At 48.9% G+C, this 16,360-nt stretch overlaps 1 protein-coding gene and 1 long non-coding RNA gene across 2 annotated transcripts in view; one reads left to right on the plus strand and one right to left on the minus strand.

Moving 5' to 3' along the window:
- The first annotated feature begins 2,314 nt into the window (after positions 1-2,314).
- On the plus strand, positions 2,315-11,236 carry TMEM256 (transmembrane protein 256). The gene is made up of 4 exons (XM_081887118.1): positions 2,315-2,474; positions 4,831-4,868; positions 9,481-9,561; positions 10,694-11,236. The coding sequence occupies exons 1-4, from the start codon at positions 2,387-2,389 to the stop codon at positions 10,835-10,837; spliced, it is 351 nt and encodes a 116-aa protein (XP_081743244.1). The 5' UTR covers positions 2,315-2,386; the 3' UTR covers positions 10,838-11,236.
- The window catches only part of LOC309355945, a 124,347-nt gene continuing 116,678 nt past the window's right edge, over positions 8,692-16,360 (minus strand). The window contains exon 2 of the long non-coding RNA XR_014162655.1: positions 8,692-9,294. This is a non-coding gene — a long non-coding RNA (uncharacterized lncRNA). The remainder of the gene's footprint in view (positions 9,295-16,360) is intronic.

Consider the following 16,360-nt stretch of genomic DNA (forward strand, 5'->3'; position numbering starts at 1 on the left):
TTAAAACCTGACCCTGTACTCCAGCAGCAGTGGCAATGGCCGAAGGAAGATCTCTTGCTGTCCCTTTTGCTAGGTTTCTTTGGAGAGGCAGGAGGGAGGCTGGGTCTTGCGATTCTACCACTTACAGAACAAAAGTGTGTGTGTGTTATATACAGTGGTACCTCGGGTTACATACGCTTCAGAGCAGCGCACGGAAATGCCGTTTACCTTCCCGCCAGAGTGGTACCTATTTATCTACTTGCACTTTGACGTGCTTTCAAACTGCTAGGTGGGCAGGAGCAGGGACCGAACAACCGGATCTCACCCCATCGCGGGGATTCGAACCACCGACCTTCTGATCAGCAAGTCCTAGGCTCTCTGGTTTAACCCACAGCACCACCCGCAACCCTATGTTATATATATATGTATGTTAAAAAACAAGAACCCCAGAACGAGCTATTTGGGGGAGAGAGCGGAGGAGGAGGAGGTGTTGATGGTGAATGCAATTTACACTGAACACTTCCTTGCCACCTTCCTCCGATGAGCAACACGGGATATCACAGGACCGAAGGTGGCGTGATCGGATAGCGGCAGGAAGGAGAGGTGCCCCCCCTTCTCAAATCCCACTCTGCGCATGCTCCGATGCCCTTTTTTATTTCACGTGTCTTGAAGATCTGCCTTCAGAACACCTCCCGCAAAGACAGCCTTCGTTATGAACCTGGCGCCCTCCGGATGTTTCAGACTACAACTCCCATCATCCTGAGGCAGCTCAGTCAATTGTCATGGACGATGGGAGTTGTAGTCCGGCAGCACCTGGAGACCCGGGGAAAGCGGCTTAGAGGGGCCTTCGGCAAGCTGGTGCCTTCCAGGTGTTTTGGAGTACAACTCCCATCAGCGCAATGGGAACTGATGGGAGTTGTAGTCCAAATATCTGGAGGAAGACTGCAATGGGAGAAAAAGAGAATTTTAGAAGATGTGGGATCTGGTTCAAAGCAAACATCTGGATCTGATCACATATGGAAATGGGATTGCGGTCTTATTGTGAGGTCTGGCCAATCCTTAATTATTATTATTATTATTAATAATAATATTTATATCCCACCCATCTAGCTGGGTTTCCCCAGCCACTCTGGGCGGCTTCCAACAAAAGATTAAAAGCACATTAAAACATCAGTCATTAAAAACTTCCCTAAATTGGGGATGTAAACGCTTTTAAACCCTGAATATTTGCTAAAACTGCCTCTATCATTCACGGAAAACGTCTTCCAAAATTTAAAAAAAACCCAAACCTGTGACACTCGTGTTCATTTTTTTTTTTGTGCACGAGTAAAGCGATTGATTCCTCGATCGACGCTCGTGCAATTAACCGGGCAATTATTATTTTTTAAATTTAATTTGTGGCATTGCTAAGCCAGCAATGCGGATGGCAGAACCAGCATCCACCCCCAAAAATCAGCATTAAAAACCCGATGCTGTCGCCATGCGCTGAATTATCGCGCCTTTGCCGCCCTCTGTTGGTCGACGCTTGCAAAAAAAAATGAAAAATTGGGCTGGGGGAGCGAGGAGAGAAATCCTAGTCTTGATGATGAAAAATAATTAAAGGACCAACGTGTGCTTTGAGAATTATTTGAATTTTTATTTTTTGCTTTTTGCTTTTGTTTGAAATAATTAAAAAAAAACACCTGGCGCCCTCCAGATATTTTGGACTACTGGTGGGAGCTGCAGTCGGCAACATCTGGAGGGCGCCAGGTTGGGGAACGCTGAAACAGACACTGCCTCTTTATGATGGAAGAGGCAGCACGAAGGAGGCAATGGCTTTGAAGGAGAAACCACATGGGAATCTCTTTTCCTCCACCAGGCGGCGCTGTGGAGACACTTGGGGTGCCGTAAATATTCTAAGCAAGGAGCACAGACCATTTCTTCCTTCCAAAAAGATGGGATGAAGGTTGGTAGGATTTTTAACGCGCAGCCAACTTTTCCTATTTGTCACGTGCTTACCGTATGCATCCTAAGAGCAGCGCACACTTTAATTTTCCTTCCTCTTTAAGGTGCGCTGCTGCAAGCGCGTTCCTACCAGGCGCCCCCTGATTGGTTGACGTGCTGAGATGGACTTCCCGGAAGCAACCTATCAGGAGAATGGAACTGGAGAAGAGAGGCGGGGAGAAGGAGGAACCGCGCTTCTCATTGGACTCACCCGCGTTCTAATCCGGGACGCCGCACGCCATTGGCCAATCCTTTCCGAATTTTGGCTTATGCGGAAGGAAGGGATGGGAAACGCCGATTGGCTGAGGCGCGGCGTTCTGCGGGGGCGGGGGCTGCATACTAACGAGCCGCCCAGGGCGCTGATTGGATAAAACGCGCAGGGAGTCGGAAACGAGGTTGATACATTTTCACGTCGGGGATCGGGATGGTCGCGGGCGCTGCGGTGTTTTTCCGACGGCTCGGAGCGCTGAGCGGGGCTGCGGCCGTCGGGGCGGCCGCCTACGGGGCTCACGGTGAGGGCAGGCGGGTGCCGGGGCTGGAGAACAGGGGGTGCAATCCTGGCCTTGATCCCCCGACGATATTTGTGGGCAGCTCCCAAATCCTGCGGAGAGAATACAGTGGTACCTCGGGTTAAGTACTTAATTCGTTCTGGAGGTCTGTTCTTAACGTGAAACTGTTCTTAACCTGAAGCACCACTTTAGTTAATGAGGCCTCCCGCTGCCACCGCGCCGCCGGAGCCCGATTTCTGTTCTGTCCGGAAGCAAAGTTCTTTACCCGAGGTAATATTTCTGGGTTAGCGGAGTCTGTAACCTGAAGCGTATGTAACCTGAAGCGTATGTAACCCGAGGTACCACTGTAATTGGGTGCACTCAGTGGCGTAGGGTGGGTTGTCAGCACCCGGGGCAAGGCAAGTAATTTGCGCCCCCTAACCCGTGGATTTGCGCCCCCTAACCCGTGGATTTGCGCCCCCTAACCCGTGGATTTGCGCCCCCTAACTCGTGGATTTGCGCCCCTAACCCGTGGATTCGTGTCCCCTAACTCGTGGATTCGCGCCCCCTAACCCGTGGATTCGCACCCCCTAACCCTAACCCCAGATGTTGCACCCAGTGCGGCCGGCCCCCCCTGCACCCCCCACGCTACGCCACTGGGTGCACTGTTCCTACCTTGGATCAGTTCTATGCCGTAAGAAAGCTGCAGAGATAAGCGCTGGATAGTGTGCACCCCGGAAATGATCTCTTTCAGCTTCTGCCTTCTGGAAAGAAGGTCCAGGGTTATAAAGACTAGGACTAGCCGCCTGAGAAACACTTTCTATCCAAATGCGATTTTGGTTTTAAACGCAGCGTAAGGTAGTGGTGCTGTGGGTTAAACCACAGAGCCTAGGACTTGCCGATCAGAAGGTCGGTGGTTCAAATCCCCTTGACGGGCTGAGCTCCTGTTGCTCAGTCCCAGCTCCTGCCAACCTAGCAGTTCGAAAGCACGTCAAAGTGCAAGTAGATAAATAGGTACCGCTCTGGCGGGAAGGTAAACGGCGTTTCCGTGCGCTGCTCTGGTTCGCCAGAAGCGGCTCAGTCCTGCTGGCCACATGACCCGGAAGCTGGACACCGGCTCCCTCGGCCAATAAAGCGAGATGAGCGCCGCAACCCCAGAGTCGGCCACGACTGGACCTAATGGTCAGGGGTCCCTTTACCTTAAGGTAATCTCCATGGGAGTATATTGTATTCACTTATGGGGTATCAGAATTTTTAGGGGCTAACCAGGCAGGGATAGCAGGCTTGTTGGTTTTTGAATATCTGATGTAGATTTTTCAATTTCGTTGTTCTGTATGGGACAATAACAATAAAGATTATTGTATCGTAAAAAAAGGAGGTTGCAACTGAGGTGCGGGGGGGCGAGCCTTGAAATGGGGCTGTCAGTGCAAAGTTAAGCGAGGTGTGGTCTGTTTTTGCAGATGAGGTTTGCGGTCTCTTTATTACCTCGGGGGGCTGGTTATTGCAAGACGCCCCCCCCTGGGGTTTGCCAGCTGCCCCACCCACCCACCCAGCCCCCTTATTAAACCAGAAAATTGCTATTAAACCACCAGGAAGTTCTGCAGCGGAAGCCACGGTTGGATTTGTTTTATTTCATAACATTTATGTGCCCTTTGGTTGCAAAATGAAATCAACCGACCAAACCACTCAAAGCTGCTACTAATAGTAACACAATAAAATGACCAGCAAGAAAAATGAGCAGTAACTGAAGGCTTTTGAAACGTTAAGTTACAACAGGCCAAAAACTTGCACATCAGCTTTCTAAATATCTGCATGAGCTTGTCTAAGGAATAATGTTTTCAGACAGGCACTGAAAATATTACAGTGGTACCTCGGGTTACATACGCTTCAGGTTACATACGCTTCAGGTTACAGACACCGCTAACCCAGCAGTAGTGCTTCAGGTTAAGAACTTTGCTTCAGGATGAGAACAAAAATTGTGCTCTGGCAGCGCGGCAGCAGCAGGAGGCCCCATTAGTTAAAGTGGTGCTTCAGGTTAAGAACAGTTTCAGGTTAAGAACGGATCTCCGAAACGAATTAAGTACTTAACCTGAGGTACCACTGTATAGTGAAGGCAGGAAGTTCCAAAGTCCACTTAAATATCAAGTCAGGGTTTTGGCTTGTTTCGGCTGAGAATTTCCCCGGGTGCATTGGGTCCCTCTGGTTCGCCTCCCCTGTTTGTGTTCCAAGCTCAGAGCCTGGAGACTTTTCCTCCACCTTATCGAATTTTGCAGCCGTTGGGGAGACGTTGATGACCCACCCCTTTCCCCCAGTTTATCTCCTGTGCAGTTTCTGCTAACTCCCCCCCCCCTCTCTCTCTTCCCCGCCCTCCTCCTCCCAGATTTCCGTCGCAGCGACCGAGATGACTACTTGAAAGAGGTAAACGGTCTTATTTGGCTCAGTCAGTAGAGCACGAGACTCTTAATCTTAGGGTTGTGAGTTCGAACACCATGTTGGGCAAATGATTCTGTGATTCTGTTTATTGCATTTGTATCTGTTACGTGGGTGGCGCTGTGGGTTAAACCACAGAGCCTAGGACTTGTCGATCAGAAGGTCGGCCCTTCGAATCCCCGCGACGGGGTGAGCTCCCATTGCTCGGTCCCTGCTCCTGCCAACCTAGCAGTTCGAAAGCACACCAGTACAAGTAGATAAATAGGTACCACTCCGGCGGGAAGGTAAACGGCGTTTCCGTGCGCTGCTCTGGTTCGCCAGAAGCGGCTTAGTCATGCTGGCCACATGACCCGGAAGCTGTACGCGGGTTCCCTCGGCCAGTAAAGCGAGATGAGCGCCGCAACACCAGAGTCAGCCATGACTGGACCTAATGGTCAGGGGTCCCTTTACCTTTATCTGTTACAGAAGAATCTAGACTGCTCAGTCCCCCAGCTGGTTGGGAAGATCACGCAGGTCCCTGCTGAATAAAGGAAGGAGTCCAGCCACCAACTGGAGCAAATAGCCGTAGACCAAAGTTTATCGCGCAACAGGTTCAAAGAGGAATTTTGAACCCCGGGGATGGGGTGACAAGGACTTTGAAAACTTTCCCACCATATCCCAGAATACAGTTTGTACAGCATCATTGCTACATCACTGACATGTCACCAAAGGGGAGGGGGAGACAGGGGTTACACCAGTTTAGCCTTGGCAAACACATCCAGACAAGTCCTTGGTACAAGATTAGCATAAGCAGACAGTCAGGGCAAGACCCAGGTATAAGATGAGCAGAGGCAAAGACCTCTGAAGTCCCACCACCAAAAGCACAAGAGAACTTCCTTGGCATGTCTGGCCCCTGGCAAGTCCGGTGATGGGATTAGGCTTCCCTTGGCCAACAATCAGCTCAGCAATTGTCACCTCTGGGAAGTTCCTGGAGTCCTTTTTCAAGGGGAAAATAGCTTTGGAATGGAGGAAACTGGCAAAGGAGTTGATTTTATATGATTGTTAAAGGTAGATAACTTCAAGATACATTTATGCATAATATTTGTAACATTTAACAACTTTGAAGATGTGCCTACCCCCCGGTAATTTCCATAACTGTTGTTGTTTAGTTGTGCCCGCCTCTTCGTGACCCCCTGGACCAGAGCACGCCAGGCACTCCTGTCTTCCACTGCCTCCCACTGGTAGCTTCGAGAGCACTGTCCAACCATCTCATCCTCTGTCGTCCCCTTCTCCTTGTGCCCAACATCAGGGTCTTTTCCAGGGTCTTTTTCTCCCCAACATCAGGGTCTTTTCCAGGGAGTCTTCTCTTCTCAGGAGGTGGCCAAAGTCTTGGAGCCTCAGCTTCAGGATCTGTCCTTCCAGTGAGCACTCAGGGCTGATTTCCTTCAGAATGGAGAGGTTGGATCTTCTTGCAGTCCATGGGACTTTCAAGAGTCTCCTCCAGCACCAGAATTCAAAAGCATCCCTAACAGCATCCCAAGGAGCCCACAGTGACGTGTACATGGTTCGCATCTTGCCCCATCTTATTCCCAGAACAACCCTCTGAGGTAGGCTAGGCTGAGAAGCATTGGCTAGCCCCCAAGGTCACATCTTTGTGGCTGAGTGGAGATTCGAACCCTGGTCTCTCCCAAGCTCAGAGTCCAGTACTCTAACCACTACACCACACTGGTTCTCCCCCTTCCCTTCCCAGTCCCTTTGGCTAAGCCAGTTAAACTGGAACCGCCGGTTGTCATTGTTTGTGGGTGGAGAGAGAAACCCTTCCCTGGGGGGGTTCAAATTTTCACCCCCCCCACCTCGGGGAGGAATGCAGTGGGGCAGGTTAGTGGAAGAAGAGGCACTATTGGGTGTGATAGATGGGAAATGAGTTTGTGCGTTCTTAACTAGATGGAAGGAAGAAGTTTGAAAAAATTGACGGAAGTTTATAAAATTATGCCTGGCATGGAGAAAGTTGACAGATAATTGCCGTATTTTTTGCACCACAACACTCACTTTTTTGCTCCTAGAAAGTAAGGGGAAATGTATGGAGGAAATGCCTATGGGTGGCATGCCTACGGATTTCCCTCCTCTAAAAACTACGTGCGTATTATGGTCGGGTGCGTGTTATAGAGTGAAAAATACGGTATTTTCCCTCCCTCCCTCTCCTAACCCTAGAACTTGTGAAGCTGAATGTTGGGAGATGTTCTTTGGCTTAAAGCGACTGGCAGATTTAAGAAAAAATAATAATAATAATAATAATAATAATAATAATAATAATAATAATAATAATAATTCAGGAATTCAGTACCAATAAAAGAAAGTCCTTCATCCAGCACATGATACCTACCTCTCTTTCAAATCAGAGGCGGTGAAGGTCCTGTGTGAGTGTCTGGAGGCGGTTGGAGGATGGATGGCGGCTAACAGATTGAGGTTGAATCCTGACAAGACAGACGTATGGGAGGCGGGTAGGTGTGGAGGACTCCCTGGTCCTGAATGGGGCAACTGTGCCCCTGAAGGACCAGGGGCACAGCCTGGGAGTCATTTTGGACTCACCGCTGTCCATGGAGGCGCAGGTCAGTTCTGTGTCCAGGGCAGCTGTTTGCCAGCTCCACCTGGTACGCAGGATGAGACCCTTCCTGTCCACAGACAGTCTGGCCAGAGTGGCGCATGCTCTGGTTATCTCCCACTTGGACTACTGCCATGCGCTCTACGTGGGGCTACCTTTGAAGGTGACCCAGAAACTACAGTTAATCCAGAATGCGGCAGCCAGACTGGGGACTGGGAGTGGCTGCTGGGACCATATAACACCGGTTCTGAAAGACCTCCATTGGCTCCCAGTACATTTCTGAGCACAATTCAAAGTGTTGGTGTTGACCTTGAAAGCCCTAAACGGCCTCAAAGGCCCAGTAGACCTGAAGGAGCGTCTCCACCCCGGACACCGGGATCCCTCTCCCGAAGGCCTTCTGGCGGTTCCCTCACTGCGAGAAGCCAAGTTACAGGGAACCAGGCTGAGGGCCTTCTTGGTGGTGGCACCCGCCCTGTGGAACGTCCTCCCACCACATGTCAAAGAGAACAACAACTACCTGACATTCTGAAGACATCTGAAGGCAGCCCTGTTCAGTGAAGTTTTTATGTGTGACATCTTAGTGTATGTTTTGTCTTTGTTGGAAGCCGCCCAGAGTGGCTGGGGAAACCCAGCCAGATGGGCGGGGTATAAATAAATTATTATTATTATTATTAACCTGTGGAACTCCTTCCCACTTTAAGAGAGGTTAGGACAAATTCATGAAGGAGCAGAGGACTGTTCGTGGCTATTCTGGGGTCTCCGTGGTCGGAGGCAGGGATGCTTCTGAATACCAGTTCCTGGAAACCACAGGAGGGGAGAGAGGGGATCTTGTGTTCGAATCCTGCTTGTGGGATTCTGATAACGGCCGCTGTGAGACTAGATGCTGGACTAGATGGGACCTTCCTGGCCTGATCCTGCTGATTTCTCTTATGTCCTTAAGATGAATTGTGGCTGCTACTCGCCCCCCCCCCCCCGGCACCCATCTCCAGATGGGCTCCAGTCCTGGGAAGGGGCTGGGAGGGAACCCGGATGCCTGGGTTCTTTGCGGAAAGGAGATTGGGATGGCGCAGGTGTATGGAGCTGCCCGTTCTCAGTGAGATCACGAACCAGGATTCCTGAATTCACCTTTGTAAGACGCTCCTCTTACTTGAACACTGGGTCCCAAGATGTAGCCACGCTTGTCCAATTCAATTTGCAGTTTTCTTCCCGCGAAATAATCTCAAAACTGTATTTCCCAGAGAAAAACACCAGCAATAAAAGCAGCAGCTTTAATTCCACATAGGAAACAACAATGACAAAATTTAAAACGAAAACATTCCTAAAAACAGTTCCACGCATAGAAACAATTTGAAACACTTTCAGATCCAGTACAGATGTATAGATAATGTATTTAAAACATGTATACAATACAATGTATAGATACTACATTTAAAACAAATGTTTCTATTTAACCTTTTTTCTTTTTGTTTCTTCTTTATTAAAAAGATTTAAGGAAATAATATAATACTGTGTGAAATATAACAAGTGTGATTTAGGATTTTTGAGAACAGTCAGAAGTCTAGGTCTTTTTTTGTTTGTTTTAATTTTCTTGTATTTTCATATATTTTTTTCCAGTATGGAATGGGATATAAATTGTAATATAGTATATTGATGTATAAATCTGTGGAATATGTTCAATAAAGACTTTTGAAAAAAAAATAATCTAATACAGAGGCAGCCTGGGAAGCAGATCTCCCCTTGTTGAAAAAGGAAGGCACCGAAAAGACTACAAAGCCCATTATCCACGACCATTTCCTAAGCTTGCAGTGGATGATGGGCGTTGTAGTCCAACGTCTGGTGGGGAGGAAGCAAATGGCTGAAGTACAGAGATGGGGAACCTGTGACTCCAGAAATTGCTGGGCTGCAACGACCATCGCACTTGCAGGGGCCCTTGGGAGTTGTGAGCCTCCAACGACAACAGGGATGGCCTGTGTGTGTTGAATCACTGTCCTCAACTTGATCCTTGACCTTCTTTTGTAGCTATACGAGACGGCCAACAAATATCACTTCCTTCACAGCCTGGCCCTCCTGGCTGTGCCCCACTGCCGCTATCCCATGATGGTAAGGATCCACGACTTAGAATTGGCTGGGGTTTTTTGGGGGGGAGTTACAAGGTGACAACCAAGCGCCTTAGACACTCCAAATTTGTGTAGGGTTTATTCCTGAGCCATTTCTTCTCCTAAAGGCGCAGGTCAGCTCTGTGTCCAGGGCTGCTGTCTACCAGCTCCATCTGGTACACAGGATGAGACCCTCCCTGCCCGCAGACTGTCTGGCCAGGGTGGGGCACACTCTGGTTATCTCCCGCTTGGACTACTGCCATGCGCTCTACGTGGGGCTACCTTTGAAGGTGACCCGGAAACTACAACTAATCCAGAATGCGGCAGCCAGACAGGTGACTGGGAGCGGCCGCCGAGACCACATAACACCGGTCTTGAAAGACCTACACTGGCTCCCAGTACGTTTCCGAGCACAATTCAAAGTGTTGGTGCTGACCTTGAAAGCCCAGTAGACCTGAAGGAGCATCTCCACCCCCATCGTTCAGCCCGGACACTGAGGTCCAGCGCCAAGGGCCTTCTGGCGGTTCCCTCATTGTGAGAAGCCAAGTTACAGGGAACCAGGCAGAGGGCCTTCTCGGTGGTGGCACCCGCCTTGTGGAACGCCCTCCCATCAGATGTCAAGGAAATAAACAACTACCAGACTTTTAGAAGACATCTGAAGGCAGCCCTGTTTAGGGAAGCCTTTAATGTTTAACAGACCACTGTTTTTTAATATGTTGTTGGAAACCACTCAGAGTGGCTGGGGAAACCCAGCCAGATGGGTGGGGTATAAATAATAAATTCTATTCTATTCTATTCTAAAGCTGTCCCACAAGGCAGGGGAGGTTGGGGTAACTGTTGGGTGTGGATGATGGGAGTTGTAGTCCAATGTTTGGTGGATGCCATGCTGGAAAAAGCTGTTTCCCATCATCCCTGATGGCGGGACATGCACAGCCCGGCCACATTCTAGGTACTGGTACTAACCTCAGAGTTGGGAGGGGACCCCAAATCTCATCTAGTCTGACCCCCTGAAATAAAACCTTTTTATTTCTCTTCTTTGTATATCGTATTCTTGTTTTATTGCTGCGGCCAATGGCTGACACAAATAAACATTCATTCATTCAGTGATTCTAACTTGCACCTTTTGTTCCTCCCAGGCCGGCAGCATCTTGTCTCTGGGAATGGGGATGTTCTCTGGCGCCCTGTATTACCACGCCGTGACAGGGGACCCGATCCTGACCAAGGCGGCCCCGTATGGTGGTTCCCTCCTCATCCTCGGCTGGATCGCCATGGCCCCTTGACACCCTGTTCTGTCCCCATGTGGCCCCTCTCTCCCATCGCCAGGGCAACCAGCCCTGCCCCTCATTACCCCTTAGGCTAGCCAGAAGGGAGCCCTAGGAGAAGAGAGATTTCCAAATGTCAGTGGGATCCCTTGAGGTCTTTAGCCCACCCCAAACGCATCTCTGTCCTGCGTCTTGGAATTCCCTGAATGCCGAATCCCTTTTTAAAAAGCCAAGATCCTTTCCCCCCCAAAAAAATTGCAACCAGATTTGAGTTTGCGATGGAGGCCACGAAATGCAATGTCCGATCGGTGCTTTTCAATTGGTGTTTTTTAACTTAATAAATGATGAAAGTGATTTACCTTTTTTAAAAAACCCACGCACCTTTTTTTCTGTGAATAAATTTATTCCTTGGATAAATGTCGTGGTAAGTCGTGGCTATATGTTAGATGTCACGCGTAAGCTAAGAGCAGGAAGCACAAAGCGTTCCAGTGCGTCTCTGCCTCCCTCCCGAGGTTGCTAGACTACAACTCCCTGGTTTTGAGAGGCAAAAGAAGGGCTAAAGGGCTTTTCAGGCAACCTGGCTGGCCGGGGATGTTGAGAGTTGTAGTCCAAAGCAGCTGGGGAGCCCTGGGTTAACAGATTGAGGTTGAATCCTGACGAGACAGAAGTACAGGAGGCGGGCAGGTTTTCTCCCGTCGCTTCGACCGCTGACACCCGGCAGAGTTCATGGAATCTTGGAATCATAGATTTGGAAAGGGATCCCAAGGGTAATCCAGCATGCGGTTGACACCCAGCTCTACCTCTCTTTCAAATCAGAACCAGTGAAGGTGGTGAAGGTCCTGTGTGAGTGTCTGGAGGCGGTTGGAGGATGGATGGCAGCTAATGGATTGAGGTTGAATCCTGACAAGACAGAAGTACTGTTTTTGGTAGACAGGAGGTGGGCAGGTGTGGAGGACTCCCTGGTCCTGAATGGGGCAGCTGTGCCCCTGAAGGACCAGGTGCGCAGCCTGGGAGTCATTTTGGACTCACCCCTGTCCAAGGAGGCGCAGGTCAGTTGTGTGTCCAGGGCAGCTGTCTACCAGCTCCATTTGGTACGCAGGATGAGACCCTCCCTGCCCGCAGACTGTCTCGCCAGAGTGGCGCATGCTCTAGTTATCTCCCGCTTGGACTACTGCAATGCGCTCTACGTGGGGCTACCTTTGAAGGTGCCTCGGAAACTATAACTAATCCAGAATGTGGCAGCCAGACTGGTGACTGGGAGCGGTCACTGAGACCATATAACACCAGTCCTGAAAGACCTCCATTGGCTCCCAGGACGTTTCCGAGCACAATTCAAAGTGTTGGTGCTGACCTTGAAAGCCCTAAACGGCCTCAAAGACCCAGTATACCTGAAGGAGCGTCTCCACCTCCATCGTTCTGCCCGGACACCGAGGTCCAGCTCCAAGGGCCTTCTGGCAGTTCCCTCCCTGCAAGAAGTGAGGTTGCAGGGAACCAGGCAGAGGGTCTTATTGGTGGTGGCGCCTGCCCTGTGGAATGCCCTCCCTTCAGATGTGAAGGAAATAAACAACTATCTGACTTTTAGAAGACATCTGAAGGCAGCCCTGTTTAGGGAAGCTTTTAATGTTTAACAGACTGCTGTATTTTAATACTTTGTTGGAAGCCGCCCAGAGTGGCTGGGGAAGCCCAGCCAGATGGGCGGGGTATAAATAATAAATTATTATTATTATTATTATTATAGGTTGGCAAAAGAGAATAAAATTGCAGTTGCCAACCCCCAGCAATGCAGGAATAAATTGGGTCATAAAATTCGTTGTTTACAAAGTGGGGATGGGGAAACTTTGGCCGTTCAGATATTGGGATGCAAACTCCCCATGAGCCAGCAGGACCAATGGTTAGGGATGATGGGCGTTGTAGTCTAGGAACATCTGGAAGGATCTGGCCTGAAATTCCCAGTGAATGCTCTTTGACAGATGCTAACCCACCGTTAAAAAATCTCTCTCCATGCATTTATTTCACCACCATTATTATTATTGTAAAAAATATATGCTTTTATATAGTGGTACCTCAGGTTACATAGGGACACGTGTTTCGCTGTGGGTTAAACCACTGAGCCTAGGGCTTGCCGATCGGAAGGTTGGCGGTTTGAATCCCCGCGACGGGGTGAGCTCCCGTTGCTCGGTCCCTGCTCCTGCCAACCTAGCAGTTCGAAAGCACGTCAAAGTGCAAGTAGATAAAGAGGTACCGCTCCAGCGGGAAGGTAAACGGCGTTTCCGTGCGCTGCTCTGGTTTGCCACAGGAGGCAGCGACGGCCAAGAACCTGGATGGCTTTAAAAGGGGGACAGGGCAAATTCACGACGGAGAGGCTGCTATCAATGGCCACTAGCCAGGATGTCTCTGCTCTGCCTCTGCAGTTGGGAGTTAGCAATGCATCTGAACGCCAGTTTCTGGAAGACACAGGAGTGGGAACGGATCATGGGCACCTGGTTGGCCACTGTGAGATCAGATGCTAGTCTAGAAGATGGTACCTTGGGCCCGATCCATCATTGACCTGTTCATAATTTTTAAAAAACTGGCAGGTGAGGGGGTGGTTACGAGTCAGGACAAGACGGTAATTTCATGGCTTTGGTGCCACCACTGAAAGGGCCATGCAGTTCCTAGACTACAACTCCCATCATCCCTAACCATTGGTCCTGCTGGCTCATGGGGAATTTGCGTCCCAATATCTGAACGGCCAAAGTTTCCCCATCCCCACTTTTTAAACAACATCAGGGGCCGAGGAATGCTCAGGAACGCTTCTGGTGATGAACTTGAGACATCATTGAGAGAACAGTGGGCCCCACACTCTGTGGGGTGAACCAGCTAGGAAGGGAAAATGTTGAAATTGGTTTCAAATGGGCAGGCCAGGGGAGGTGGGACTTTGTTTTTCTATTTATGTACCCTGGTTTCAGGGTGGTTTTTGTTGCAAAACCATTGGGGTTTGACTTAAGGGGTTTCATTTTTTTTTGCTATGGGCTGTAGGCGGGGGCCGTGTTTTCCCTCCTCCCAAATAAACCCCCTTCTCCTCGTTTCAGGGGCTTCTGCAGCAGGGCGGAATAAAGTTATTCCTGCCTCAGAGCCTAAAAATAAGCGGTGGTGTTTTAAATTCCTCTGGAGGGGTAGGGAGGAGGTTATGTTGCTGTTGTTGTTGTTTAGTCGTTTAGTGTTGTCCGCTTCTTCGTGACCCCATGGACCAGAGCACGCCAGGCCCTCCTGTCTTCCACTGCCTCCCACAGTTTGGTCAAACTCATGCTGGTCACTTGGAGAACTCTGTCCCACCATCTCGTCCTCCGTCATCCCCTTCTCCTTGTGCCCTCCATCTTTCCCAACACCAGGGTCTTTTCCAGGGAGTCTTCTCTTCTCATGAGGTGGCCAAAGTCTTGGAGCCTCAGCTTCAGGATCTGTCCTTCCAGTGAGCACTCAGGGCTGATTCCCTTCAGAATGGAGAGGTTGGATCTTCTTGCAGTCCATGGGACTCTCCAGAGTCTCCTCCAGCACCAGAAATCAAAAGCATCCATTCTTCAGCGATCAGCCTTCTTTGTGGTCCAGCTCTCACTTCCATACATCACTACTGGGAAAACCATAGCTTTGACTATACGGACCTTTGTCGGCAAGGTGATGTCTCTGCTTTTTGAGATGCTGTCTAGGTTTGTCATTGCTTTCCTCCCAAGAAGCAGGTGTCTTTTAATTTCGTGACCGCTGTCACCATCTGCAGTGATCATGGAGCCCAAGAAAGTAAAAAACGGTTATAGAGGGAAGTTTTCTCAGAACAGCGAAGCCTTAGGTTGACTTGGGGGCGGGAAGATCTCCACCCTCAAAGGAAAGTTTTTTTGGAGAGGGCGGGCCTACACAGGAACTCTGCCCCACAATCTTTGAAGAGCCAATTGTAGTTGCTCTATTGGTGAAGTCACTCTGCACATGGTCTGAGAAACACACAAACACAACACACAGCAACCAACCACGCCCTGGGACCTGTGGGCTCTTGCATCCCAGCAAAAATAAGTACCGGTTTATGTGATGCTGATGCAAAGACTTTGCTGACACGCCATACAGAAGAATGAAATCTTACTGCCTCCTTTTCTCCCACACAACCCCATATTGCCTGTAATTGTAATGTCTCATTCAGAATGCAACAGATTTGTTTGACTCGAAAAGCGAGACTCTGTGTGTTCTATTGTTACTTAAGAAAATATTTTATTAAAAACATGTAATAATAAAAAGAGACTTGGAGAGGGCTCTTTTAGCTGAGGCAGGCTGGGGGAAGCCTGAGCGCTTGAGATCAGTGGGGCTTGGAGCCCTACCTGGTCTTGAGATTAAATGTGGAGGGGAAAGGGGGCGGGGTCTATTCGGGGGGTTGGACTAGATGACCATTGTGGGTCCCTTCTGACCCTACAATTATTTGATTCTATGTCAGGTGCTGCAGGGACTAGAGCATGACCCTGGTAACAGCCAGGAAGGGCCATCATTGCGCACCGGTTTTTGCAAAAACACAAAGCGGGGATGCTTGCGCGTGGGCTAGATGTCACGTGTGAACCCTCCCAATCGGGTGGCGCAGAAGTGCTCTCCCCAAGACGTCGTGGAAACAGGCCTCAAGTCCCTGTCCAAAAGGCAAGTTCCTTCCTTCTTTTTTTATTTTTTTTATTGATTTTAATTCGTTTTGCTACATCAAACATTAAAACAAACAAAAGAAACATACATGACCCATACACACAAAAAAGAAATACATAAAAAGGAGAAATAATAATAACGAAAACAAAAGAAAAAACATCTCCTAACATAAGATACCAACACATTAACTTACATTTACTAAATGACACACGACACTGATTGACTTCCCTTCATCTCGGTTTCAGAATATATTATATGATTTTTTATCTGCAGTTTCTTTTCCTCAAAAAACTCTTTACATCACAAGTGTTACGTCACACCTACTGTGATTTTTAGATTTGTTTACCTCTGTTTCCATGTATGTCATAAATTTGTTCCATTCTTTGTTAAACTTTATATCTTTTTGATTTCTTATTTTCTGTGTCATTTTTGCCAATTCTAAATACTCAAATAGTTTGGATTGCCACTCGTTTATAGTTGGGATTTTCGATGTCTTCCAATTCTGCGCTATTAGAGTTCTGGCAGCCACTGTCGCGTACTGAAAGAGTGTTTGATCTTCCTTTTTGATTTCTTCTCCAATTATCCCCAGCAAAAAGGCTTCGGGTTTTTTATAAAGGTATATTTGAAGATTTTTTTTAGTTCATTGTAAATAGATTCCCAGAATTTTTTGATAGGCTCACACAACCACCACATATGATAAAAATCGCCCTCCTTGATCTTACACTTCCAACATAAGTTCCTTCCTACCAGCCAGATTGCAGCGTGGCCGCGTTCTCACGTGGCGGTGCGTCCAAACAAACAGCCGCGCAAGACGCGTGTCTCTCCCTCTCGCCCGCCAGGACTCCACAAAAAAACCCACCAGCTGGAGGGCGCCGGGTTGGCCGAGACCATTAACCC

Source organism: Podarcis melisellensis (assembly GCF_964234715.1).
Source record: "Podarcis melisellensis genome assembly, chromosome: 13".
Taxonomy (NCBI): domain Eukaryota; kingdom Metazoa; phylum Chordata; class Lepidosauria; order Squamata; family Lacertidae; genus Podarcis; species Podarcis melisellensis.